The sequence below is a fragment of the Nannobrachium achirus genome (genome assembly GCF_963921795.1).
Source record: "Nannobrachium achirus genome assembly, chromosome: 4".
Taxonomy (NCBI): domain Eukaryota; kingdom Metazoa; phylum Chordata; class Actinopteri; order Myctophiformes; family Myctophidae; genus Nannobrachium; species Nannobrachium achirus.
The window spans coordinates 65,747,730-65,775,002 of record NC_137813.1 but is presented as its reverse complement, the minus strand read 5'-3'; the positions used below and the strand labels follow the sequence as shown (position 1 = coordinate 65,775,002).

Sequence of the window (27,273 nt, the reverse complement as noted above, 5' to 3'; positions counted from 1 at the left end):
CGCATTGTCGAGCTTGTAGATCTACAATTTTCCCTACTTCATCTTATGTTCTTAAACATTTGTTCTCTAATTTATTTTTTCATTTATTTTAATAGGCTAGTTCTTTAATTTCTTTATGGAGATTATTGAGGGGGGAAAAAGATTGTATATAGTTTTCAATTAATTAAATGTGTTGCTTTTTGGAAATGTTTTTTGAAAATGTTGAAATAATAGTGATAAAAAAGAAACTATTGGGAGAAAAAAATTAAGGGGTTTCGGAAACGGTGATATACATTTTTTGGTCTCCAGCCCCGCCCGCCGGCGGCAGGGCAGCAGGGAGCAGGCCATTCGCCGGCTGTTATTGAATCGAGCGCCCCCTCGTCGCAGTGTTTTTGTTGTTGTCCTCATCGACGGTAGAGACGGTGTGTGTGTGTGTGTGTGTGTGCGTGTGCGCGCGTGTGTTATTGTTATTGTTGTTGTCGAAGATGATGATGGTGATGATGATCCGATCGCAGCGTTGACATTAGCAGCGGATGGACAGGGATGCACATGACTAAAAAGTACCTTTTATCTTCTCTTCTACAGCACGATCACGTTCAGAAACAAGCACTACTAAAGTAGACATGTTAGCTAGAGCTGGGGTTAGCCAGCAGCTATCGCAGGCTAACTTAATAACAATATATAGGCTACTAAATGATGATGGCTGTGTAGCAGCTGTCGATTTGTCTTAAATAGTGCTTATTCCGTCGATTACTTTTTTTTCGATTATTGTATTAATCGAGAATGTGTGTTTTTAACATATAGGTCTATTACTTTTTGTTATTTTATGCATCAACGTAAACGTTGCATTGATTAAAAATATGTATAGGCTACTGCATTGATTTGTCCGATTAACTCATAAGCAGTATTTTATATGGTGGCATGCATACATTGTCTATGCCTACAAGATCACACCATGGCATGTTATTATCAAGGCGTAGTGAGGTTATTACAGATAGACGTGCTATTATACTATTACACTAAAGCTATATGCTATTTTTAAACAATTATTTTTTTGTTCATTGGATTTCGATTGATTGAATACTTTATTAACAGTTTGCAACAACACCAACAAAAGCTCAGAGGTACAGACTCATGCAAAAGGATGCTAAAAGCATAACCCAAGATAGCACCACTATATTTCCAAAGGGGTCCATGTGTGTATGTGTATTCAAAACATAATTCGTTATTAAATCGTTTTTTTTTTTGTTAGTAATAACTGTTTAATAACGTTTTAGAATAGTAATGATGAGGTTGACATTCATATGCATGGTCGATGCTGTGCCTTGTTTGTGATGTTAGTTTATCTGGGCTGGCCCATTGTGTTGGTGTCAGCTGACCAGCCTGGCTGCCAGTGGCGTCAGTTCAGCAACAGCTAAGGTATGGCAACACGACTGGTGGAAGGCGCCAGTCATACCTTAGCAACAGGCATGATGCATTTATTTTAAGAAGTACATTTCATAATTTTCCCCCTGTTGCCAAGGTATAGCAGCTGCCATACATTGCCATACCCAATTGACGCCTCTGGCCTAGCTGCTTGTTGTCACCTCACATAAACTTTGTTGTTCCTCCTAGTGACCAGTGTGTTGCCATGTCTGCTTATTATAAGTGTACATTTCTCTCTCTCTCTCTGTAACGCTTGAAAATAATAGTAGGTTGGGTGGGGGGGTTGGGGGGGGCTTGATTCTATAAAGTGTAGTTGCTTATTTGGGTATTTTTCCTAGTTTAAACAACGGTTTCTCAAACAATTACCCTCAAATTAATAAGGAGAGTAGCGTTAAAAGTAACACTTTTTACATTGTCCTTCATAATTCACAGACTACTTGAAATTCGATCACTAGTCATCTTTTGTTATAAGAAACATATGTGCCATAATTAGTAATACCACACATAAGATTTCAGTCACACAGCACTATTTTACAGTTACTCAAATGAATTGAATTGAATGTTTGTGTTTCTAAATGCCTCCTCCTCCACTTAATTAAAGAAAAACACATTATTTGATAACTTTCTATCGTGAACCTACAGTCACCACTCGCCCTTATAGCGTTTGACTTGTAATTGTTACTTATTCATGTTTTATATACAGTATTTCATTGCAATTATGTAAATATTAATTCATTTTTTTTTCTTCAAATGTATGCCTATACTGTTGTATTTAAATATGTTTTTACTTTGACATTTAGTGATTTTCCTTTTCCATTTACTAAGATGAAAGTATATAGATAGTGTAAAAAAACATCACAAGGATGCAGCTGGGACGTATCATCAGTGATGTAGCCTGGGGTCGACGGGTGTTTCGGGTCTCGCAACATCATACACCCTCGCCCAGGTGACCCAGCCGGGGTTGATCAAGTCCCGACTTACGTCCCAGTAGCTATCCACGATCAGTCCTATTAGGGAAAGACAGGGTCACTCAATGTGCAGCACCGGAACTACTCTGCCGGGATTGGGGGTACCATTCTGGCGCGTGGAAGAACTAGGCTCTATGGGTTGACTCCTGGCCGGGCTCCTCCTACGTCTCACCAGGTCCTCCCCTGCTCTCACCAGGTTCAGAACCTGTGCGTTGCACCAGACCCCAATCCAAACATTCCATTCAGCTGCTGCAGTTGAATGGCCCTCCTAAAGGCCTGACCGTGGATTTGTTGGGCTTCTTCCTCACGGAAGACACAGGCTGGGGCGCTAACCCAACCTGCTCCCGGGTGCCGTCTAAATTCCGGCCGTCAACCGAGTCTCCGGTGGTCACCAAACTATTCCTGGTTGTCACATAGTCTATTCCTATGAGCCACTATAAATAGAACTAATAGTGTAAAAAACATCACAAGGATGCAGCTGGGACGTATCATCAGTGATGTAGCCTGGGGTCGACGATTAGATTAGCAATCTAATTTGTGACCAATAACATAGCATAGAGCAGGGGTTCCTAAACTTTTTTGTCTCAGGGCACCCCATAAATATATATATTTTTTAATCCGAGGCACCCCTACATTATAATTTTCTCTCCCAGCACCTTATATTTATAGCATATCGTAGTTGTCGGGTGGAAACCGTTCGTTTTGTATTTATCATCTAAAATATGTACTAAACTAGTGAAAACCCGACAGTGACGATATTTTAGTGATTATGTTGCGAGGAAAACGTTGCGATAATAGCCATTTTGGTTAGAACTGACTGAAAACAACCTTGTACTTCAAGTTTAAAATGATACTAAATATTTTTTCAAGCGTTCAAATAAATTCTAAATATTATCAAATGATCTCGCGGCACCCCTGGACTGCCGTCACGGCACCCCAGGGTGCCCCGTCACCCACTTTGAAAACCCCTGGCATAGAGATACAATTCATCCAAGTTCAAATTTGATCAAAACATTTTACCAAAAACGCTTTGATCGCAAAGAAACACTTTTTTTCACGGCGACACTGGGCTGTGACTGTCGGCCGCGATTCGAATTTTTCATTTACTTGTGAAAGTAAACACCCCGGTCTACATCCGGATCTAGTGAATTTCCACAACGTGGACACGATTGTGGCTTTCGGGGCTCTTCAAAATAAAGCGCAGTGAATGGCGTCACACTGTCTGGATGATTAGAAAAAGAATGGCACTAGAAGTGTTAATAACCAGCTCATAACGTTAAACTAATCTTTCTATTTTATTTTATCTGTATTTATTTTTTTCTTTCAGGACAAGAAACACAATGAAGCCACCGTCACAGAGTCAGTCATCTCCCGTAAGTATTTGAATGTCTCTTTCTGGAACAGCTTATACACGAAATGCGTTTTTCAGGGCAAGGAGAGAGAGAGAGATAGAGAGAGCAAGGGACCGAGTGGTGCGCGAAACGGACGGCAGTGTGCAAACGTGACTGACATAACGTGAGGTTGATTTTTTTATTTGCGTGCTCCGAAATTCACTCCGATATTCGGCCCGAAAAACGCAGCAGTGTGCAACCACCTTAAGGCTTCATTCAAGCTCACAATGTGATGCGTTGTGATCTTGCAGATCTGCTATTTCCAGCACTTTTTGAAGTGTGTTTGAAACTATATTAACATTTCTCAACATGGAAATGATTATGACGATCATGCAAAATTATTGGGGCTTTTAAGCCGTGACATCATTTTGTAGGCAGAGAACTCTGCCCCCAGAGCATTTTCTGTCCCTCGCTATTTCAACAGATCCGAGACAAAAATAACGACTAAAGTATAATTCTAACACTTTCCTTTCAACAACAAAGAGAAGAAAAATGTGTAAATAGTAAAAAGATTCACGGAAACTGGGGGCAGAAATTCTGCTCTGCCTACAAAATGATGTCATACTTAACAGCCCCAACATCACATAATTGTGATTAGACGATTATTTAATAACTAGCCCTTACCCGTTCAAAGATATGAGCTCCGAAATGATGTGCAGTGTGTGGGTTATGGGATGTGCACTGTGCACACAGTATATGAGGGATGGAAAGTAACTTTAACTGGTGCTTGCATCATAATATGTAGGAGCATCAATGTAAGAAATACCCGTTTCGTTTAATGGCTACAGAGATACTGTGTACCGATCTGCATGATTTTTGGACAACATCTGTAACCCCCCCCCACCCCCCCCCACCCACCCACACACACACACACACACACACACACACACACACACACACACACACACACACACACACACACACACACACACACACAGCTGGTTAAACATGTTGCCTCATGCTAGATGCAGAATAGATATGCCTCATGCTAGATGCAGAATAGATATAGATACACCATAAAAATGCTAATATACAGCATATGATTTGTGAAAGTGACAAACGGGCTTCACAGTTATGTTAGGTGTGTTCATATGCTAATGGTGATGCGATTTCAGATCAATTGCTCCAGCCACTGAGGAGAAACGCTGTGACAGACAGACAGACACTCAGACAGACACTCACTCAGACAGACAGACAGACAGACAGACATTTGGAAAATTATATGTTTGATTGTGACAGCCCTAGCTAGCCATAGGAGACCTTGTATCTGAACTGTACTGTCCTGTGCTTTTCCTACACAAACGGCTAATGAAGTATTAGTAATAGTAATCAAACAATCAATCAAAAACAACAACAACCAGACTCTTTCTGTCTTAGTGATTCTCAACCCTATTGATTTCAAGGACCGACTTTTTTCATTTTCATGAATGCCCCTACTTGATCACACTGTAGCAGGGCTAAGCAACCTTAGGCACGGGTGCCAACATTGGCACAGGGGAGGGTGATCACCGGCACACTGGCAGAAGTGAGTGAGAGAACGTGGTCAATTAAATGAAGTTAGCTCATTTATAGCAAATAACATCTTGCACAAAATTCGACATTCATTAAAACTCTGAACTCTGACTGGGGAGGGAGTCGGGGAGATAGGTGGATTATTGCTCTGGGTCTACTGACCGTTATAACAATGTCCAGCCAATCAAAATTTGTCAAAATATGTGTCATTAAAATGTATGTTGACATTGATTGAAGACTTTATTAGAAGTTTGCATAGAAAAAGGTACAGTTTCATGACGGTACAGTTCACTGGTGCAAGGTCAACTAAAAGGAGATCCTAGGAAAGCACTTGGCTTATTTACACAGGAAACCATTGAAGTATCTCATATAACATTGAATGACAGACAGATAGAACACAGTACTATGCAGTAGATATAATAAAGTAAAGTAAAAAATATATACAGTAGGTAAATACAAAGAAGGGTCAGGGGAGGCTGGGCTAGGTTTGTTATTGCCAGTTGCGAATGGCTGCCGCCTGTGAGTGGTTTTTCAGGGCGATTTTAAAGGATGCTAGGAAACCACACTCCTTAAGGCCTTCGGTAGGGCATTCCACATTTTGGTTGTAAAGCAGAAGAACGAGTTTGACCCTTTGTTTGAGTTGTTTGTTGACTTTGGGTTGAACGTGATCTCTGGCGCTGCCTCTGGTGTTGTAATTGTGGACGTCCTTAACGTTTATAAAGTATTTAGGCACACTAAAGCCTCGATCAGAGTCTGCGGTGAAGAGCTATATCCACCGCAAATTTTAGGTGGAAAGCTTTCCACCTCAAGTCAGAAAATAAGTGAAGGCCATCATAGTCAGTCACCGTGACTGACTGGGTCAGGTCGACCAATCAGTGAACGGGGTGAAGAGCCTATCTGTCTGAAAGTAAAAACAGAGAGATGTGTCGGGACTCGCGGTGGAAAGCTCTTCACCGCGAGGAATGACGTAACGTTGTAGTTTCATGATTCAAAAAGACTACACGACTCTGATCGAGGCTTTACACTCTAGAAAATAAAAACATGGCACTTCATTTCAAAAAAGGTTGCTGACCCCTGCACTACAGCGTCACATGTCTACTGCTTTAACTATTGAAAAATAGCAGATATACAAGCTCACAGCGCGGCACCGAGTGCCGCGCTACGAGCTTGTAGATCTGCTATTTTTGAAAAATCATGATTTTTCTTTGCAAGTCTTTGGATATATCTACTTAAAAGCTTAGTCCATTATTATTGACGTTATGTCCACCAAAACATGTACTTGTAATAGCATACATTTCTAAATTGTGTCGGTCGAGTGCAAAGAGACACCATTGGAGTGCCTTGTCAGGGTCTATGGAAGTCAGAATTAGTACGCCACGGGGGGTGTAAACGATGTGTTTCTTTTTGTTTTGTTGTTTAAGGTCAAGGTTCAGAGCTAGTGTGTCATTTGAGAGCCTGACCTTGGTGCTCGTTGTGTTGTCTTTTGCCCTGCAGGTGTTTGAGGGCGTCTACAGCAATGCCCGCATGCTTCATTTTCTCACTGCGGTCGTGGTGAGTCCTGTTACACACACGCACGCACGCACGCACGCACGCTCGCACACACACACACACACACTTTGTGTATCGCAGGGGTCTTATACAGGGGGTCCTCGGAGTAACTGGGAGGGGGGGGGGGCTGCACAGTGGCGTCAGTTCAGAAAAAGCTACGGTATGGCAACATGACTGGTGTCTTGCACGCGCGCGAAGGCGCACAATACATTTATTTTAACTCTTACAGTGCCTATCCCGAACAACCTTGCTCGTCCAGCGCTAGCCAACGAGAGATGCTAGATGGTCCGACGATTTATTCCATTGAAAATGGTTTAAAATAAAGTTTAGAGCCCCCCAAAAAAACCTCAATATATACTGTCGGCGGCGCGACGTATGCCAGGGTGCCTATCCCGAACTAGTTCGGGATATTTAATAAAATGAATTATTTAATCAGGGTTAGACTCGGCCATCCACGGGCCGTAGTCGCGCTAACGGCCGCATCGCGCCGCCCACTCCAATGATAAATCACATCTTTAGACAGGATTTTCTCCGGATTGTGTTCCCAGACCCAAAGAAAACGTTTTTTGCGACTGAAATAGCTTTAGATCGGGCTTCTAAATGGGTTATTTTGGCTACGAGTCACCTCTCGTCACCCATAGCATTGGCTGGAGTGAAATCCCAAGGCACTTGGGACAGTGTCGACGGAAGCTAGAGCGAAGGTCTATGGAGAAATTTCTGGCACTCTAGCGCCCCTTGTGGCCGGCGGCACTGTATGAGTTAAGAAGTACATTTTATTTCCCCCCCCCCCCCTGTTTCTACGGCTGGATATGGCAGCCTGGAACGGTCGTTCAAGTGCAGCTAAACTTGGCATGTTAGTAAACGTGCCACAATAGACCTTTTGTCAGCCTTCTGATTGGTCCCTGAGACTCCCTGACTGGCCAACCAGAAAAAACATTCACTTTTTGCTATCGGGGGTGGAGTTTGTGCAGTGGAGAATGTTGCTTCAGCCTTTCAAAAACTGTCCGCACTGCGGAGCACGGCAATCGCCCGGTACGGCCGCGGCAGTAGGGGGCGATCTCGCTCATCATAATGAATAAGCTTCAACAAACTAGTTCACATGGACCTTATCAATGGTCTAACTAGTTACGATTGGGTACATATATTTTAAATGGGCAGAATTACGTGTATGTGAGGAGAACAGATTATAGTTCTCCTCTTCCTACCCAAGATTCAATGCGCTTTCTATTGCTATTTCTATTCTCTCTCTGATCCAGAGGATTAAACTAATTAAAACATATATTTTCGGGGGGAAACTACTGTTTTGCTATGTAATTACTGTACCCTTTTCTTCCCTTTTTATTAATATCACGTAGATGTGGTTTTTTTTGGTACTTTATATAGCTGTAATGAGGCTATAAACAAAAAAAAAATCCCATCCACTTCCACTATAAAAGAATCTGCAATAGTGATTCTGTCCCACTGGGATTAAACAAATTAAAACATATATTTTCGGGGAAACCCCCTGTTTTGCAATGTAACTACTGTACCTTTGTCTTCCCTTTTTATTAATATCACCTAGATGTTTTTCCTTTGGTACTTTATATAGCTGTAATGAGGCTATGAAAACATAAAAAAATCCCATTCACTGCCACTATAAAAACAATCTGCCCAGGGAAAATGTCCCATCATAGTAACAGGGCAGAATGGGGCGGGATTTGCAAACTAGTCTATTAATCTGGGTTCCCAGAAGTTTTTCACTTTTTGGCCACTAGGGGCGCGGTATGCCACAATTAACAATTATGTTAAAGTGACCATTTTGTTAAATTTTGCATTTGTAGTTATTTTACTGTAATTTAACAACATAATAACCAGAACAGATAGACAAAGAGACATTCATTGATTTATATTTAAAAGTAACTTTTATTTTCCCCCCTGGACCCAAGGTATGGCAGCTGCATACCCCTGCCATACCCAATTGACGCCCCTGGAGCTGCCAAATCTCTGTGTGACAGGCTCTTTATTACATTAACCCCTTCAACTCTAGCATCCCTATTCTTATTCTGAGGAAAACTTTAGCCAAACATAGCAGATCTACAAGCTCGCAGATCGGCTATTTTCGGCAAAGAGGTTTGCTGTGGATTTCCAATTTTCAGTAGTTTTACTTCTACGCTACTACATCTAAGAGGCACATGTTGTACATTTACTCCACTGCATTTATTTGAAAACTTTAGTTACCAGTTTTTGATGATTATCACAAAACATTACCCACTTCAGCCCTGTATACTACATTTCGGCCTTTTGGAAATTGCCGATATACAAGCTCACAATGCGTCGCTATCTGACCCATTGTGAGCTTGTAGATCTGCTATTTCCAAAGGTATTTTTAAGCATTTTATACATATGAAAACTTTATTACCCGTACTTTTACTTTTGATACTTTTAACTACATTTTGATACTAACATCTTTGTGCTTTTATTCAAGTGAAATGTAATTCTGAATTCTGAATGTTTACTTACTGTCTCGGGGCACCCCATAAATATTTTTTTTAAACTAGTGAAAACAGCCGATCTACAAGCACACAACGCCTCGCGATGCGAGGCGTTGTTTGCTTGTAGATCTGCTGTTTTCACTAGTTTTGTGCAACAGTCTTGTATGATGAAGCAGGGCTTTGCTTTACCAAAAGACATACACATTTGAAACTTGGAGATACAAGGTTTCTGTCCGACAGTGACGATATTTTAGTGATTATGTAGCGAGGAAAATGGGTTAAGTGTCCAAATAAATTCCAAATATTATCAAATGATCTCGCGGCACCCCTGGACTGCCGTCACGGCACCCCAGGGTGCCCCGTCACCCACTTTGAAAACCACTGCTGTAGTACTTTCTTTCCCTGCCACGTGTCATGGTGTTTGTTTTGCAGGGTTCCACCTGTGACGTGCAGGTGAAGAACGGCACAGTGTACGAGGGCATCTTCAAGACACTAAGCTCACAGGTAAACACACGGGTCCAAGTTCTCAGTAGTGGGATGGGACGATAATCTCTGTTATTGTTTATCCTCCGTCATGCACTGTGATCAATTCACTTTCTTTTTTTTTTTGCCGAGCTGCATACATCCGGTACCATTTAAAGGACAACTTTAGTTTTTTACAACAAGGGTTCATATTTTAGATTGCAATTGAAGAATATAAAAGATGAGTGTTAAAATTATTTTATTTACTTCTTTCTATTGTTTCAGAGATTCTTATTTCAGTGTTTGGGGGCATGCGTACAAGTGGCTAAATATGTCATTTTACACAGAATAAGCCCATTCCCAAGATACAACGCAACCTTTCATGGTTGGATGTGACTTATGGGGGCTACTGTGTTACTGTAAATAACAATAAAGAAACTGCTGGCTTATTGTGTCTAAAAAGACACATTTAGCCACTTGTACGCATGCCCCCATGCGTACGCATGCAAACATTGAAAACTTTTTAACACTCACTTTTTCTTTTCTCTAATTACAATCTAAAATATGAACCCTTGTTGTAAAAAAACAAAGTTGTCCTTTAAACCCTCTATAATTGGTAAAACAGACCTGGAAATAACGTTCTTGATATACCGGTAGTCTTTTTCTTTCATACCAAATCTCTTTGCCAGAAAAAGATCGATCTAGATCTGCTGTTTTTGGCAAACGTTCCGCCCCAGGATAACGGATGTTGGGGATATTTTGATTATCGCGATAATATCGTAAATCGAGATTTCTTTGGTCACAATAATCGCAACATGACATTTCCATATCGTTCCGACCCCTAGTCGCGGTGACTGATTTCCGTCATTTGGCTTCCACAGAAGTCTTCAATGGAGTTATCTAACATATAATTAGAGAGAGAGGTCAGTCAGTCACAAAATGCATTATCTATTCACTCGCTTCAGCGACTGATCTCAAATTTAACATGGCATTGGCCATTAGCATTATACACACGATGACGGAGCCCGAATTTCATTTTTCCCAAATTCTAGCGATTTCTTAGCGTTTCTTCACTCTACAGCTCTACAGCCTGTTGTCAGGGTTACGGTCCGTTCCTCCAGGCCATGGGATCTGTAGCCCCGGGCACACACACACCTCTCTCACAGTTAGGAATGTTGCAGTCTCTCTCTCTCTCTCTCTCTCTCTCTCTCTCTCTCTCTCTCTCTCTCTCTCTCTCTCTCTCCATGGGTCACGCATGCAACGGGTGATGTGTGTCTCATCGTCCAACGGGTATAGAAAACGTATGTGGAGCAAATACATCCTCATACTTCTATTCACCTAATTTTGCTGTTAAATTATTTGTATCCATCATAAATATACACTCCTCCATGGGCTGCTCCTTACATTATGATGCTCCCACATATTCTCACGCACGCACCATGCAGTTACAGTTACTTTCCCCAAAACCCACACTCTGCACATATTTTGCAGCACATATATTCGAACGGGTAAGGTCTAGTAACTATAATTACACAGTGTTATAACAGTGTTATGCCTGCCAACATTTGACGGCGTGCATATTATATTTAGCCTAGGGTCCCTTCACTTTTCGGGGTTTGATCCAGTCGGGAGCGGAAACCACTCTACGTCATGTTGTTGTCCTAGACGGACTACACTTTGGCCGGAACTATCAAACCGAATTCAGTTTTAACCCAGCTGCTTATTCTGCTTGTGGTTTCCACCTAGACAGGATCAAACGGCCCGTTGTAAACGAACGCTTTCCCCCGAGAAAGCCTGGTGATGCGAGCTTAGTCCGTATCAGTATCGTATATCAGTGATGCTGTTGAGCAGAGCCTGCTCGTATTTATTTGTTTCTCTTTTTTGTAGTGCGACCTGGCCGTGGACGCCGTCCACAAGTGTAGCGACGGCGTGCCGGCGGCGGGCGAGGGAGAAGGAGAGGGGGGAGGGGGAGGAGAGGAAGGGGGAGGGGTCGTGTCCCCAGAGTCCCCGCCCCCCAAGATGGAGGAGATCACAGACACCATGGTGTTCAGCCCCGCCGACCTGGTCACCATGACCTGCCGCGACGTGGACCTCAACTACGCCACCAGAGGTACCCTGGTGTTTTTTGATTGATTGATTATTTTATTAGACAAAAATGGAGAACAGTACAAGTGTAGTCAATACAATAGAAATGTAGTACAGTACAAGTACAGTTGGAATTCCTTGGTATTTACCGGTAATTCATGGACATAATAAATAGCAAGCAAAGGAAACATTTGCAAAACAAATGCAGTTATAAAAACACTATGTGTACAAGGTAGGGGAAACAAGGGGGTGGGGCTCGAACCTTTTCATGTCAAGGACCCCTAGAATGATATCAAAAGGGGGCTTGAGCCCCTGCCCTTTTACCCCTCTGTAAAAAGTTCTCTCTCCAGACCATGATTGCAGTTTTTACTATGGTGAAAGAAATGCAAATGCCCCTCTTTCCATGCCTTACTATGAAGGCAGCATTCAAGAGAATTGCCTTGTCCAAACTCTCCTGAACTTGATTGCAGCATCTTATGCTGAAAGAATTGCCCACTCTGTGTAGAAATCCATGCAGTACGCTACATCTCCAGTATTGAATTGATTATGCTTAGTTCAGTGTGGTATCAAGCACAGAAAATAGCCGACCTCCAAGCTCACAAAGCGTCACGCTGCGGTGCGTTGGGAGCTTGGAAGTCTGCTATTGCACTGCGACGCGCTGTGAGCTTGGAGGTCTGCTATTTTCGATATTTTCACCAAAAGGCCCTTTTAGGAATTTCAGGCCCTGCCCCTCTAACATTCTCTGCACGTCCCTGTCGATGACCTCTGAAACGATGACGCCTTCTTTAGTAGACAGGAATCAGGTTGGATTCTGTTAGTTCCAATGGAAGAGTGAACGTGAACACAGCTTCTGAACCATTCTTTAGCTTCATGCTCACTGAACTAAATATTACACCCCATCGTCACAAACCACACAATCTTCCCAAGATGTTCTCATTCTAAAATGGCTTTTGTCAGAGAGACAAAATCAGGAGAATGTCTACTTTGTTATTGATCTTTCTCTCTCCCAGCAAAACACTCTTGTGGGATCTAGTACAAGTACGGTACACATGGGTAAGGATGGAGCTTAGGCTTGTCACGATACTGGATTTCTAACTTCGATACGATATTTCGAAACATTTCGATACTCGATACCATTTTCGATACCACGCAACCAAAGCGATTTCAGTGCAAAAATGTTTATTTTTATTTAAAGAAAAATACAGAACTTCTTGAGGTAGATGGCAGTGCACTTTTTAAAGGCCTGCCTTTGATCTTTTTCACATTCTAAGTACAAATGGGCCTTTAAAATAACTAGGAATAAGCCAAAGTAGGAAGGACACACATACAATTAATGTTGGTGTAAACCAACGAGAGAGGTAAAAACTGATCAATATTATCGATATTATCGATATTATTGAAACTATGGAAAAGTCATATTGAAAAGCGATACTGTATTCAAAATCGATACTTTTCGATAAATCGATATTTTTGACAACACTAATGGAGCTGGAAACAAGGGCCCACTACTAAGGCTGGGAAATATATCGAAAAATGATCGATATCGAGGTATCAACATGCAAGGTATGCATATCGACAAAGGTGGCTTGAAATTAGGTATTGGTTAGGGGTGTAACGATACATTTTAATAGCGATTCGATACATGCCATTTAAAGCCATTTAACACTTATTGCACACTATTGAATGATTGTTAATTATATTTAATGATAATATTTGTTACTTTTGTCAATTGTCATCTTCATAGATTGGTCAGCCACAAACTCACAGTCACAACGACTGGACAAAAAAAAAAAGATACCAGTTCTGTTCGGAATTTGTCGTCTCACGTCTTTCCACAAAATATTAGAAAACGCTCAATAGTGGGCTTGATAAAAGCATTAACGACTTGTGATTTTTGCAAGTCGACTCGACTCAGTAAAAAGTTGAGTCGAAGTCGACTTTATCGTTTGTTGACGTCATCACATCACACACGACCCCCCAATTATTTTGGATGATTAACTTAATGTGAAACATTGTTTTCTCACTCAACTGTAAACAAACCGACATAAAGTTTAAGTATATAGACTAGAGGGTATCTTCACATTTCTAAAGTGCCAATTTAAGGACTTTTTAATACCTCTAAAATGACAAATTAAACATTGTCCAAATTGTCAAATATATAGAGGCAGAAATTGCGTTGTGAGTATGTAGATCTGCTATTATCACAATAGAACCATGTTATACCAAATGTAATGTATTTGATCCTTCCGTCCTTGACAATAAGCAATCCTACTGTTTGAATGCTGTACAGTACTTGAGTACATTTGCTTGGTTGCTTTATCCCACTGTTTACATCCCTATTGTGTGTGTGTGTGTGTGTGTGTGTGTGTGTGTGTGTGTGTGTGTGTGTGTGTGTGTGTGTGTGTGTGTGTGCTGGTGTGCACGTAGACTCGTTCACAGACACGGCCATCAGCTCGTCGCGGGTCAACGGCGAGCACAGAGAGAAGGTGCTGCAGCGCTGGGACGCTGGGGACAGCAACGGAGAGAGCTACGAGCTGGAGGCTGACGCAGTGAGTGACATAGTTTTGCCATAACTAAGTAAGGGATAACATCTCCGCTATCGCGTCGGTGGCATATCAACCTGTCAGGCTCCTATCACTCGATAATCACCACTAAGCGAGATGTTATCCCGCTTATTACCCTGCTACTCAATACAATTGATAATTTGACTCAAAACAAAAAGAAAGAAAAAAAAAAAAGTATTTCCATGTTTACAGACGGCTGAAAGTATTCCACAAGTGTTGCGCTGGGCGTCCCCCCCCAGCGCAACACGGTCGCATTGGAAAACAAGGAAGTGCCGATCAAATAGAATCCATTTTCTGATACTGCGTTGTCTATTTCTCTACTGAAATGTTTTTATAAAGATTCTTGAGAGCAACGTTTAGTTGTAAATGACACTGTGTGTGTGTTTACATGGCTGACATGTTGGATACGGAACTAAATTCACACAGCGTAGCCTGAATGCAGCAGGTGCTCTGAGCCTTTGATTAGGCAGCGGTCCGTTATAGAGCGGAGCGGTCATTATATGCCTGTAATTCACAGCTGATTTCAGCGCTTGACCAATCAGAATCAAGCATTCAACCAAGCCGGGTAATAATGTAGATTAGCTGCTACGGCTTTTTCTTATTGTATCTACCTGATTTCCGGGGGTTCCGTTCACACGGCACGTGTCCATTGTGCGTGCGGGAGCTCCGGTTCAAGAAAAACTACAACCACAATGATCCGTGCGTAAGTTATGGTCCATAGAAAACAGGCCGTCAAACTACGTCCGGGTTACAACCTCAGGCTCAGTGATTCCATTGATACAGAGATACATTGTTAGCTTGTAGATCTGTGATTTTTGTCACGTGACGCCTTCGCTCGAGTCAGTCTTGGGGCAGCCTCATCATCATTGCACAACTACTTTTATTGCAATTAGTTCATATTACCTTTCATGTTGCAGCACACATATGACATCTTCTGGCAATTGTTTGTATTGCACCATTTGATTGCTGTGGGCCTGGAAATGGGGTAAAATACTTCTGAAATGTTATGGAAAAGTTTTGAAAATGCATTGTTAAAATGAGTGGGAACCATGCTCATATGTTATTTACTTTATCTGCTCTCTTGCCCCCCCTGCAGGCAAACGGCTGGGACGCCAACGAGATGTTCAAGTCCCACGAGGAGACGTACGGCGTCAAGTCCACCTACGACTCCAGTCTCTCCATGTACACGTGAGTTCAGTCTCTCCATGTACACGTGAGTTCAGCCTCTCCATGTACACGTGAGTTCAGTCTCTCCATGTACACGTGAGTTCAGCCTCTCCATGTACACGTGAGTTCAGCCTCTCCATGTACACGTGAGTTCAGCCTCTCCATGTACACGTGAGTTCAGCCTCTCCATGTACACGTGAGTTCAGCCTCTCCATGTACACGTGAGTTCAGCCTCTCCATGTACACGTGAGTTCAGCCTCTCCATGTACACGTGAGTTCAGCCTCTCCAGTCTCTCCATGTACACGTGAGTTCAGCCTCTCCAGTCTCTCCATGTACACGTGAGTTCAGCCTCTCCAGTCTCTCCATGTACACGTGAGTTTAGCCTCACGACCTCCCGTGGACCCGCAAGGGTCCATTTGGTTCCATTTATACACTGTCACAGATGTGTAAAGCCATTATCAGAGTCTGCGGTGAAGAGCCTACCACCTCAAATTTATAATCCACCTAAAGTGAGAAAACAAGTGGATAGTCATAGTCAGTCACAGTAAAGTCCGGCTATCACTGTGACTGACTGGTCTAGATCGACCAATCAGTGAACGGGGTGATGGGCCGATCTGCAAGTAAAAACAGAGAGATGTGTCGGGGGTCGCGGTGGATAGCTCTTCACCGCGAGTAATGACGTAATGTTGTAGTTTTATGACTTAATTTAAGGTTTTAAGACTACACCGCGGTGGATAGCTTATCACCGCGGTGCCTACTATGATAGGGGCTTTAGGTTCCATTTGGTTCCATTCCATTTATACACTGTCACAGATCTGTAAGGGTCCATTTGGTTCCATGTGTACACTGTACACTCTCAGAGTTACAGACCTGTAAGGGTCCATTTGGAACCCCTTCAATGTTACGTTTATGAACACAGCTCTGACTTGATATTAAACACAGTGACGTCATTACGTGCGCGTCCCGCGTCTCTGACGCATTCACGTTGCCTAGAGACGCATTCACGCCAGTGTCCTTGGGTCCCACGGACGCATCGCCTCCATTGGAGTCCACGTTAAAATAATTTACCACGTCGCGAAAAAAAATATATTTTAAAAAGTCCACAGACACCACCATTGTTCATGGGTGAAGGCATGCTACTTAACGCTATGTTAACAAATGAAATCCGCGTAGAAAGTCTTAAAACAGACGATAGAACTAACGACAGTGTGTTTTGAACGCCATTTTGTGTGTCCGTGCTTGGTCACAGAATTCAATGGGTGCCTGAGTTTTAGCGTAGCACCGGGCCGCTCTCTGACAATAGTGGCACAGCGTGTTAGGTGATACACCAAAAAGGGTTCCCCCACAGAACGTGTATGGCAGGGCACGGCGCGGAAACGTGACGTGCTCACTGCTCACACAGCGACCCGCCTCCTCAGCCGCGACCGAGTATTTCCCGGTGAATCTGTGCGTAAAGGTGGGGGCTTGGGAGTGTGGGGGACACGCACCACTGACTATTGCTGATGATGGAGAGGTTATTTAGCTTAGCTTTTATGTATCATGTTATGTAATGTAATCTTGCCGATTTAGTAAGAGACTCGTCGCCAATTGCAAGATATTTAAAAGTTATTTGGGGCCATGATGATATCCTTTTCTTCCCACAACTAGACTAAGGATTTATATTGTCTGTGTTATTGTTTACAACCACAATTATTCACGTGTGGCAAGATCGCGGTTCACTAGTTTTTAGTAGGCTATAGGCTTAGAAGCCTTTTCAGAATTTAATGTTTTCCATTTAATGATTTCCTTTATCCTCATCTAATCTTGCGCTAATGCACGCAACTGTTTTTGCCATGTTTTAAGGCCATGTAGGCTTTTCAGAAGTTAATTTAATGTTTTCCATTAAATGATTTCCTTTATCCTCACCTTCCGCTAATGCACGCAACTGTTTTCGCCAGGTTTTAAGGTCTTATTTTAGTTGTTTCTCATAAGCTCGCAACCCTCCTTGCCCATCGGCCCCCACCTTTGCGCACAGATTCACCGGGAAATACTCGGTCGCCTGTCCTCTTCATTCAATAACAACTGGATACACGCGCTATTGTTTATAGATGTGGTGGACATTGGACAACGTGTTAGAAGCCACACAGGTCTTCATTGCGTCTTTACAACAATAGCGACGATTAACGTCGTGGTGAACATGGTCAAATAACCTTTATTGGCTCAACTACAACACGGAGGAAGCAAGCTAGCCTAGCATGTATGCTATCTGAGACAGTATGTATGTAGCCTAGGCTGCCTAACTGTTTGATTGATTATAGTGTTTTCGTGGCGGCACCGTCCATTTGGACCACCGCGGCCGCCTGTGCCTTGCCCTCCCGCATCCATAGAGGGGCGGCACGTCCAGTGACGTCATTACGTGCGCGTCCCGCGTCTCTGACGCATTCACGTTGCCTAGAGACACATTCACGTCATTGCCCTGGGGTCCCACGGACGCATCGCCTCCATTGGAGTCCACGTTAAAATAATTGACCACGTCGCGAAAAAAAAATATTTTAAAAAGTCCACCATTGTTCATGGGTGAAGGCATGCTACTTTACCCTACGTTAACACAAATGAAATCCGCGTAGAAAGTCTTAAAACAGACGATAAAACTAACGAGAGTGTGTTTTCAATCCACCGACGCCATTTTGTGCGCCCATACATGGTCACAGAATTCAATGGGTGCCTGAGTTTTAGCGTAGCACCGGGCCGCTCTCTGACCATAGTGGCACAGCGTGTTAAGGTGATACCAAAAAGGGTTCCCCCACAGAACAAGGCACGGCGCAGACACTTGACGTCTCTACACTGCAGCGACATGCGCATTGGCAACGAGCGGTCTCCGAAAAGAATTGCTTTAGTAAACTTGCGTAGTTGCGTTACTGTGAAAATGTCCCACAACTGAAAACATCCGACAATAGCCAATGATGTTATTATGATGATCCAACGGCTATGATCTCCGGTTGGAACTAGTGACAGCGTGAGCATTGATCGTCGTCACCTCTCCTCTCCCCAGTCCCCACGCTAACGCTGTGGACCAGAGCGTCTCCCCCTCTCCGCTCGCTGCTCTGTCTGCAGGCAGCAAAGGACTGTCACCCTTTCCGTGAAAGCCCTTTTCTGTGTCGTATTAAAAAAAGAATACAGTCCCGGGAGAGATGTGTAGTATGGTACATGTGTCTTTAGTTCCGACCGCTTAGAAAAGGTAATTGATCGGTTGAAAGAAACTTTATAAGCGTGTTTGAGTTTGTTTCGCCAGCACAGCCACCCTGCCTCTGTGTGTATCTGTAACTCCATGCTGCGCTTTCATGTATGCAGTAGACGCGAACGCGCATTCACGTTCACTGTAGTTGCATTCAACAGCGCAAATTGTTGATGTTTAAGAATAAAGAGAAGCAAGGTCTTATTGTCACTACTCTACAGGGACAAGAAGCAATATGCAATGTTGTGATCGAGGTGATAATAATAATAAGAAAAACTAAGATAAGGGATGATGATGATGATGATGATAATAACAATAATAATAAAATAAAATAGAAACGTCAACAGTATAGCCATAGAATAGCTGTATAAAGAATGTGTTCTATTGCAGACATATGTGTATATAAAATGGCAGCCATAGTAACAGTAATAGTAGTTCCATCAACTACAGTAAGCCTACTACTTGACATGACAATAGCTGAACCACTGTCTTTAGACGGCCTTAATAACCTATTGTGGTGTGTAAAATAGCCTATAGAAAAAAGATAATAATAATAATGGTAATAATAATGGTAGGGGTAATAATAATAATAATAATACATAAAAAAGTATCGAAAACCGTATCGAAAAAGGTATCGTATCGATTCCCAGGTATCGAAAAAGGTATCGTATCGATTCAGAGGTGAACGATACCCATCCCTACGCGGCGTTGAATTTTTGTGGGACCCATAAAATATCCCTGGGACTCATCCGAAAGACCCTTCTTGGGTCCCCGGGACTCATTACATTAAAAACCTATTAACATCACTGGCTCCTCTCTTAGTAACTCGTTGCTAACGTGGTATTGGACAAGGACGGGTTGGGGAGGGGCATAGTGAAGGGCTAATTATCACATAATCGTCTAATCGCAATTACTTGAGGTGATCGCGAATATTTTTGCATAATCGTCATACTTGTTTCCATGTTGAGAAATGTTCATATCATTTCAAACACTTTCAAAAAGTAGCCGATCTACAAGCTCACAGCGCATCGCATCACTATTTCCACTAAAAATGCATAATGAATAAAGTTGCCAGTCATTCCTTTGTATATGTAGGTTATTTGTCATATCTGCCGTGTGCAACTTCAAAGCCAAACAGAAATGTAATGTTTTTTTATTCATATGCTCCAGTGTGCAGCGACAAAAACACAATCAAATCGTTTGACAATGAATCGTCACTTAAAATATCATAATCATGTCAGGCCATACGTGTGGCCCTACATGTGACATTGTGCACAATGAGTGCCTTTTTTGGTCAGGGGCGTCACACCAAATTCTGGGCCCTGGGTACAAGGATTCACTGCGGGCCCCCCATGAATGTTCTTCATGGGGGGTGGGGGTTTAACCCATTTAGACTGGGAACGCATTATTACGCATTATTTTGTGCTTTTAACTATTGAAAAATAGCAGATAGATCTGCTATTTTTGAGAAAAAAAATCTAGTTTCCCATCTCAAAATATTTAGTTCCAGGGACCACCCCAGAAGCAAAATTTTAGTTACAATTGTTCGCTTAAAAAATACATATCTGCTATTGTTCAATAGCTAAAGTATAAAATAATCAAGGCCCCTCCACCTTGGGCCCTAGTAACTCAGTCCCACACAGGGATGCTGACAGAACCCTTGCTAAAAAACCCCAGGACAAAATCCACTCGTCCTAGTAGACAATTTGCCCTCCTGGCCCCCAAACTGTGGAATAAACTCCCTGTCGCACTTAGAAATACAGACTCACTCCCTAGCTTCCATTAGAACTACAGACTCACTCCCTAGCTTCCATTAGAACTGCAGACTCACTCCCTAGCTTCCATTAGAACTACAGACTCACTCCCTAGCTTCCATTAGAACTACAGACTCACTCCCTAGCTTCCATTAGAACTGCAGACTCACTCCCTAGCTTCCATTAGAACTACAGACTCACTCCCTAGCTTCCATTAGAACTACAGACTCACTCCCTAGCTTCCATTAGAACTGCAGACTCACTCCCTAGCTTCCATTAGAACTACAGACTCACTCCCTAGCTTCCATTAGAACTACAGACTCACTCCCTAGCTTCCATTAGAACTGCAGACTCACTCCCTAGCTTCCGCCGTGGACTGAAGACTCACCTCTTCAGACTCCACCTAAACCCATAGCACTACTGTAACACTCCCCCTTCCCTCAATGACCACACATGAAGCTAGATAGCATTTTTCAGGTTTTAAAGGTGTTTTTACTGCTTAGGTGCGTGGTCTACCTATGTTATTGTTTTTCTAGATTGATGCATTTCTTATATTGTTGTTAATGTACTGACATATTATCTTGCTTATTATAGTGATGTGTATTACCTGCTTATTGTAAGTCGCTCAGGGGCGTCAATTGGGTATGGCAGGGGTATGCAGCTGCCATACCCTGGGTCCAGGGGGGAAAAGTTACTTTTAAATATAAATCCATGAATGTCTATTTGTCTATCTGTGCTGTTTATTATGTTGTTGAATTACAGTAAAATAACTACAAATGCAAAATTTAACAAAATGGTCACTTTAACAAGGTATTATAATTGTATTCTCCACACTTGTATTCTCTCCATCTTGACAGAATGGTATATTCCCAGGTTCCACAGGTCAGCTGCACAGGTGCAATGCATTATTGTTAATTGTGGGAGGTTTGTGCCTGTGGCAAGTTTAGCTGCAAGTTTAGCTGCTAACGTATGGCGTGCAAGACAGGTGTGCAAGACTGGTGTCTTGCACGCGCGCTTTTGGGCACGTGCAAGACACCAGTCATGTTGCCATATCTTAGCTTTTTTCTGAACTGACGCCACTGAAGTCGCTTTGGATTAAAAGCGTCTGCTAAATGCCTAAACTGTAAACTTTTCCCCCCCTTGTGACGCCCCTTTAGGTCCCGGTGGAGCGCTTTGAGAGCGTGTGCGCGGAGCTGCGCCAGGCCCTGAACAGAGAGCAGGAGGCCCAGGGTCTGCTGAGGGAGCAGTCTGCTCAGCTACGCACGCTGACCGCGCAGCTCCACACGCACACTGCTGACACCACCCGCACGCAACACACACTGAGCCAGGCTGCACAGGTACGCACGCGTGCAACACGCTAACGTGTCCTTGGTTCGAACTCCCTTTGGTCCGACCACCTAAATTAAACCTTAACCCTAACCTCAGTAAAACTAACACTGTTGAGTAGCTAACCTGCCGACGCTGGTGAGTAACTAACCTGCCGACTGTGTTCGGACCAAGTTCGCAACATATGGGGCAGTCCCCGCACACACACACACACACACACACACACACACACACACACACACACACACACACACACACACACACACACACACACACACACACACACACACACACACTATATATTTACATCACTTGTAAGGACATTACATAGACTTCCATTCATTTTTATGCAATTCCTGTGGCCAACCTCTATCCCTAAACCTAACCCCTAACCCTAACCTTAACCCTAACCCTAAACCTAACCCTCCCTAACCCTAAACCTAACCCTAACCGTTGTGGGGACCTACTATTTTGTCCCCACACTGTCAGAGGTCCCCTGCAGGTGACTGTGTGAACATGCGTTTAGTCCCCATAAGTATAGCTAGACAAACTCTCACACACACACACACACACACACACACACACACACACACACACACACACACACACACACACACACTAGGGATGGGACAATGAGAAAATGTCATGTCACAATTATTATGACCATAAAGAATTGCAATTTGCAATTTACAATATTATCGCGATAATCAAAATATCCCCCAATATCCATTATTCTAGGACGGAACATTTGACAAAAGAATTGCCGATCCACAAGATCACAACGTTTCACATTGCGACGCGTTGTGAGCTTGTAGGTCGGCTATTTTTTTGGCAGAGAGATTTGGTAGAGAGTGGGAAAAAAGACTATCAAGTACGTTATTTACAGGTCCTTTTACCATTTACAGGGTTTAAATGGTACCAGATATGCAGGTCGGCAAATAAAAGGTGAATTGATCCCAGTACATGACAGAGGATAATTTTGCGATACATTTAAAATCTCCACGATACGATTATTGTGAGTGTTTTTTTATCACGATAAACGATAATTATAATTATCGTCCCATCCCTCTTTCTCTCTCTCTCACTCACACACACACACACACACACACACACACACACACACACACACAGATTACTCATCAATGTTACTAACGAGCTCTCTGTCTTTCACGCACACACGTGCACACATCCTCAGGAGGTTCGCCGTAAGGAGCAGTCGCTAAGGATTCTGGGTAAACGTTTGTCGGCGGCACAGCGAGAGAAGAGAGAGTTGGAGGACCGTCTGAGACAGATGGAGGATTCACTGACAAACACACACAGGTAATAACACACACACACACACACACACACACACACACACACACAGGTAATAACACACACACACACACACACACACACACACACCACCACGTTTCATCAATTGAAAATAATTCCTAAATATGTTTAGAATTATTGAATGCTTTAACCAGTGAAAAATAGCAGATATACAAGCTCACAGCGCGGCACCGAGTGCCGCGCTGCGAGCTTGTAGATCTGCTATTTTTGAAAAAGTCGTGAAAATGTGTGCAAATCTTTGAATATAATGTATTTTCAAAGCGAACGTTTGTAACTCAAATGTTGCTTCTGGGTGGTCCCTGGAACTAAATATTTTGAGATGGGGGTCCGTGGCCAAATACATATCATTTTGGGGGTCCTTCACATGAAAAGGTTTGAGAACCACTGAAATAGTAGTCTCTCAAGAACAGACTAACTGAGCTACATTTAAGTGAAAAGGACCTTTTCTTTGACGATGGCTGGCCAGATTGCTGACACAGAAACATAGGTTTTTCAAAAAACCTTTGAAGGATTCAAAAATTCTAATTTTCACGATTTTTCAAAAATAGCAGATCTACAAGCTCGCAGCACGGCACTCAGTGCTGCGCTGTGAGCTTGTATATCTGCCATTTTTCAATAATTAAAGCATAAAATAATGATACACAATAATGTGTACCCGTTCTAAATGGGTTAAGTTAATTAATAAAAAGGAAAAAAAGGGTTAAAGTAGTGAAAATAGCAGATCTATAAGCTCACCACATTGAGTGAAAGGAGCTTGTAGATATGTTGTTTTGAACAAGCATTTGCACGTTACATGATTATATGTTCTTGTTTGTGTTATTTGCTGTCCTGTTTAACATTTATACAGGCTTTTTTTTTCTTTTCTAACTGCTTTAGTACCCTGTTTATTTTTGTATGTATGTAAAGCAGTTTATGAGTTCTCTCTGTAAGAAGTGCTATATAAATAAAATGTACATACACGCTAAAGCATATCTACATGTTAATTTATATCAAGTGACTCTTTATATCTTTGTCTCATCCCTCTATCCTAGGAGTAAAAAGTCTCTGGTCAACTTCATGACCACTGTAGAGAACACCTACAAAGAGGTAACACGCACGCACGCACCCACGCACGCACGCACGCACGCACGCACGCACGCACGCACGCATGGTACAGTACTTGGTAGTATATACAATATATTAGGTATTTTTACTATGGCTGCTATAGTATATCGTTGCTGTCAGGCAGAAACCTTGCATCTCCTAGTTTCAAATGTGTACGTTTTTTGCAAAGTAAAGCCCTGCTTCATCACACAAGACTGTCGCACAGAACTAGTGAAAATAGACGATCTTCAAGCACACAACGCCTCGCAGCGCGAGGCATTGTGTGCTTGAAGATCTGCTATTTTCACTAGTTTAAATCATTTTTAAAGTGATAAATACAAAACGGTTTTGGACATAGAAGGTAAGGTTTCCACCCAAATCATGGTCTAGTGTTGTGGCTCTGGGTGTCACTCTTTTCCCTACTGTATCTTAGTTTTTTTTTTTCACCCTCTCCCTCTCTCAGGTCAGGTGTCCCCTCTCCCAGGTCAGAGACGGTCTGGTCCAATCACGTTGCTCTGTGACGGGTAAGCCCCTCCCCCTGCAGTTACCCAGAGTGCACGCGGAGCTGTCGGGAACGGAGAGGATGATGGGAGGTGTGGAGGTCACTGCGTGTGAGGTAACTATCACTTCATTCATTCACTTACTGTATTCATTCATTCACTTATTTATTTGTGAAAAGTAGCCTCGGAGTACCAGTGCGTTTTTTGCTCAAACCTTTTTAGGCCATGACCCCCAAAATAAATATTTGATCTGGGGACCCCCACCCTGACAAGCACTTGGAATTGTAGGTATTACATTTAATGTGACTTGGTTCTGCAGATAAATATTGTGAAAATAGCCAATCTACAAGCTCTCAACGCCTCGCAGATCGGCTATTTCCACAATGTCTGCCTCTTGCTTACTTAATATTTGACTGTTTGGCCAGTTTGGTATTAAAACAGTCTTGAAAGTCCTTAAATTGTCACTTTATAAATGTGCAGATACCCTGTATACACTTATACTGTGTGTTGGTTTGTTTACCGTTGAGTGAGGAAAAAAAAATACATTAAGCTAATCATCTGGGGACCCCACAAAATAATTTGGGGACCCCACTTGGGGTCCCGACCCCAAGTTTGAGAACCACTGGTTTAACAGAAAAGGTAACTGTCTCTCCGGCTCTCCGTCTCCCTCTAGAGGCTGGTCTCCACGTTTGCTGATCTCTACCAGGCAGCAGGCTCTCGGATTGGCTGGCTGGAGCAGGAGATCTCCGCCCAGCGCGGTCATGTGACTGCGCTGCGTGGCGAGCTGCAGGACGCCTGCCTCCGCGACAACCTGGCCTACGTCCCCGTAAGTAGGAATGTGACGATATGAAAATGTTATATCACGATTATTGTGACCAAATAAATCACAATTTACGATATAATCGCGATATAATCAAAACATCTATTATCCTGGGGCAGAACATTTGCCAAAAATAGCCGATCTATAAGCTCACAACGCGTCGTTGTGAGCTTGTAGATCTGCTAGTTTCCCTCTCTTTTTTTCATAAATATGTGCTATTGAACACCCTTTACGTCTGTGTGTTGGTTAAAATAATATTGAACCAATGAAAACTAGTAAAAGCCCTTCGGTCAAAACCTCCTAACTCCACTTGAGCTCATTTTCCCGAAAACGTACATTTTGGTCTGACAGCCTGGCAAATAAGAGGTGAATTAATCCCAGTGCATGATGGAGGATGATATCATGATAAATTAAATTTCTGTTTTTGGCCAAAGTTCTCAAAATATGGACACTAGGGTTCAAGTGGCTAATATAATCGATTTAGTTGATTATGAAAAAATCTCTCTCTCTCTCTCTTCTCAGGTGGCTGAATTCTCCCCATTGGCTGATCCAAAAGCCAGTCATCGAAGCCCGCTCTCCGATTTGTCGAAGGAGCTGCCGATCAGCCGTAGCTCCGCCCAGCCCTGTCCAAGCCCCGGCGCCTCCTCATAGCTTTCTGTCCGGGGAGCGTGAAGTTACACTGAAGAAGCCCACAGTTTATGAGGACATTGTTGTTCAATTGGGACCAAAGTGTTGGACAGACAGACGGATGGACCAATGGACTGACTGACATAGTCGTAGCACTAAGAAGACACAGGCCAAAGAATGGATCAGGAGGGTGTGGTGGGTGGATGGACATTATTTTCATTCAGAACGGGTACACATTATGGTGTATTATTATTTTATGCTTTAACTACTGAAAAATAGCCGATATACAAGCTCACAGCGCGGCACAGAGTGCCACGCTGCGAGCTTGTAGATCTGCCATTTTAGAAAAATGAAAATTTGAATTTTGACCCGATTCTATAAGTGTCTTTTGAATCCTTCTAAGGTTCTAAGGTTATTTCTATGTCAGCAATCTGGCCAGCCATCGTCAAAGAAAAGGTCCTTTTCACTTAACTGGAGCTCAGTTAGTCTGTTCTTCAGAGACTACTGTGTCAGTGGTTTTCATGTGAAGGACCCCCAACATGATATGAATCTGTCCACGGGCCCCCTTCTCAAAATATCCAGTTCCAGGGACCCCCTAGAAGTAAAATTTGAGTTACAAACGTATGCTTTAAAAATACATATATTCAAAGATTTGCACACATTTTCACGACTTTTTCAAAAATAGCAGATCTACAAGCTCGCAGCGTGGCACTCGGTGAGCTTGTATATCTGCTATGTTTCAATAGTTAAAGCATTCAATAAGTCTAGGCCTAAATGGGTTAACAGAGAAACATGAAGATAGGCAGCTTGACTTGATGAAATACAAACTCATGTATTATACTCTGTTGATTGAATAAAGTTTTATGATCTCGTAATTCTCTCACAGTCTCTCATTTTCATCTAAATACATTCACAATGCGTCGCATCTTGTAGATCTGCTATTTTCAAAAGATCTTTTACCCATTGTATGCATTTGAAAATGTTTTTGGTAAAGTCTATTTATAATCCTGGACTTTTACTTGTAACAGAGTATTTCTACAT

The 27,273-nt window shown here is 42.6% G+C and overlaps 2 protein-coding genes across 3 annotated transcripts; both read left to right on the top strand.

Annotated features, from left to right (window-relative positions):
• The first annotated feature begins 412 nt into the window (after nt 1–412).
• On the top strand, nt 413–21,927 carry LOC308283423 (ataxin-2-like protein). Its single transcript, XM_080723855.1, has 8 exons — nt 413–539; nt 3,700–3,745; nt 6,770–6,826; nt 9,727–9,798; nt 11,644–11,866; nt 14,269–14,390; nt 15,502–15,593; nt 21,699–21,927. Exons 1-8 carry the CDS (start codon nt 523–525, stop codon nt 21,748–21,750), a joined length of 681 nt encoding a protein of 226 aa, XP_080579981.1. The 5' UTR covers nt 413–522; the 3' UTR covers nt 21,751–21,927.
• LOC308283425 (coiled-coil domain-containing protein 171-like) lies at nt 21,326–27,045 on the top strand. Of its 2 annotated transcripts, none has more exons than XM_080723858.1 (6): nt 21,326–21,878; nt 23,063–23,187; nt 24,234–24,288; nt 24,770–24,901; nt 25,459–25,611; nt 26,128–27,045. In XM_080723858.1, exons 2-6 carry the CDS (start codon nt 23,159–23,161, stop codon nt 26,254–26,256), a joined length of 498 nt encoding a protein of 165 aa, XP_080579984.1. In that variant the 5' UTR covers nt 21,326–21,878; nt 23,063–23,158; the 3' UTR covers nt 26,257–27,045. The 2 variants fall into 2 exon arrangements, with proteins under 2 accessions (XP_080579984.1, XP_080579983.1); XM_080723857.1 differs by having other exon boundaries at nt 24,749–24,901.
• Nucleotides 27,046–27,273: the final 228 nt, after the last annotated feature.

Excerpts from the sequence above, each read along its gene's own strand:
- LOC308283423 (XM_080723855.1), top strand. Across the intron at positions 3,746-6,769 it reads CACAGAGTCAGTCATCTCCC|GTGTTTGAGGGCGTCTACAG; the intron begins GTAAGTATTTGA and ends TTTGCCCTGCAG. Across the intron at positions 6,827-9,726 it reads ATTTTCTCACTGCGGTCGTG|GGTTCCACCTGTGACGTGCA; the intron begins GTGAGTCCTGTT and ends TTTGTTTTGCAG.
- LOC308283425 (XM_080723857.1), top strand. The coding sequence starts at position 23,159 with ATGGAGGATTCACTGACAAACACACACAG. Across the intron at positions 24,902-25,458 it reads TGGAGGTCACTGCGTGTGAG|AGGCTGGTCTCCACGTTTGC; the intron begins GTAACTATCACT and ends GTCTCCCTCTAG. Across the intron at positions 25,612-26,127 it reads ACAACCTGGCCTACGTCCCC|GTGGCTGAATTCTCCCCATT; the intron begins GTAAGTAGGAAT and ends CTCTCTTCTCAG.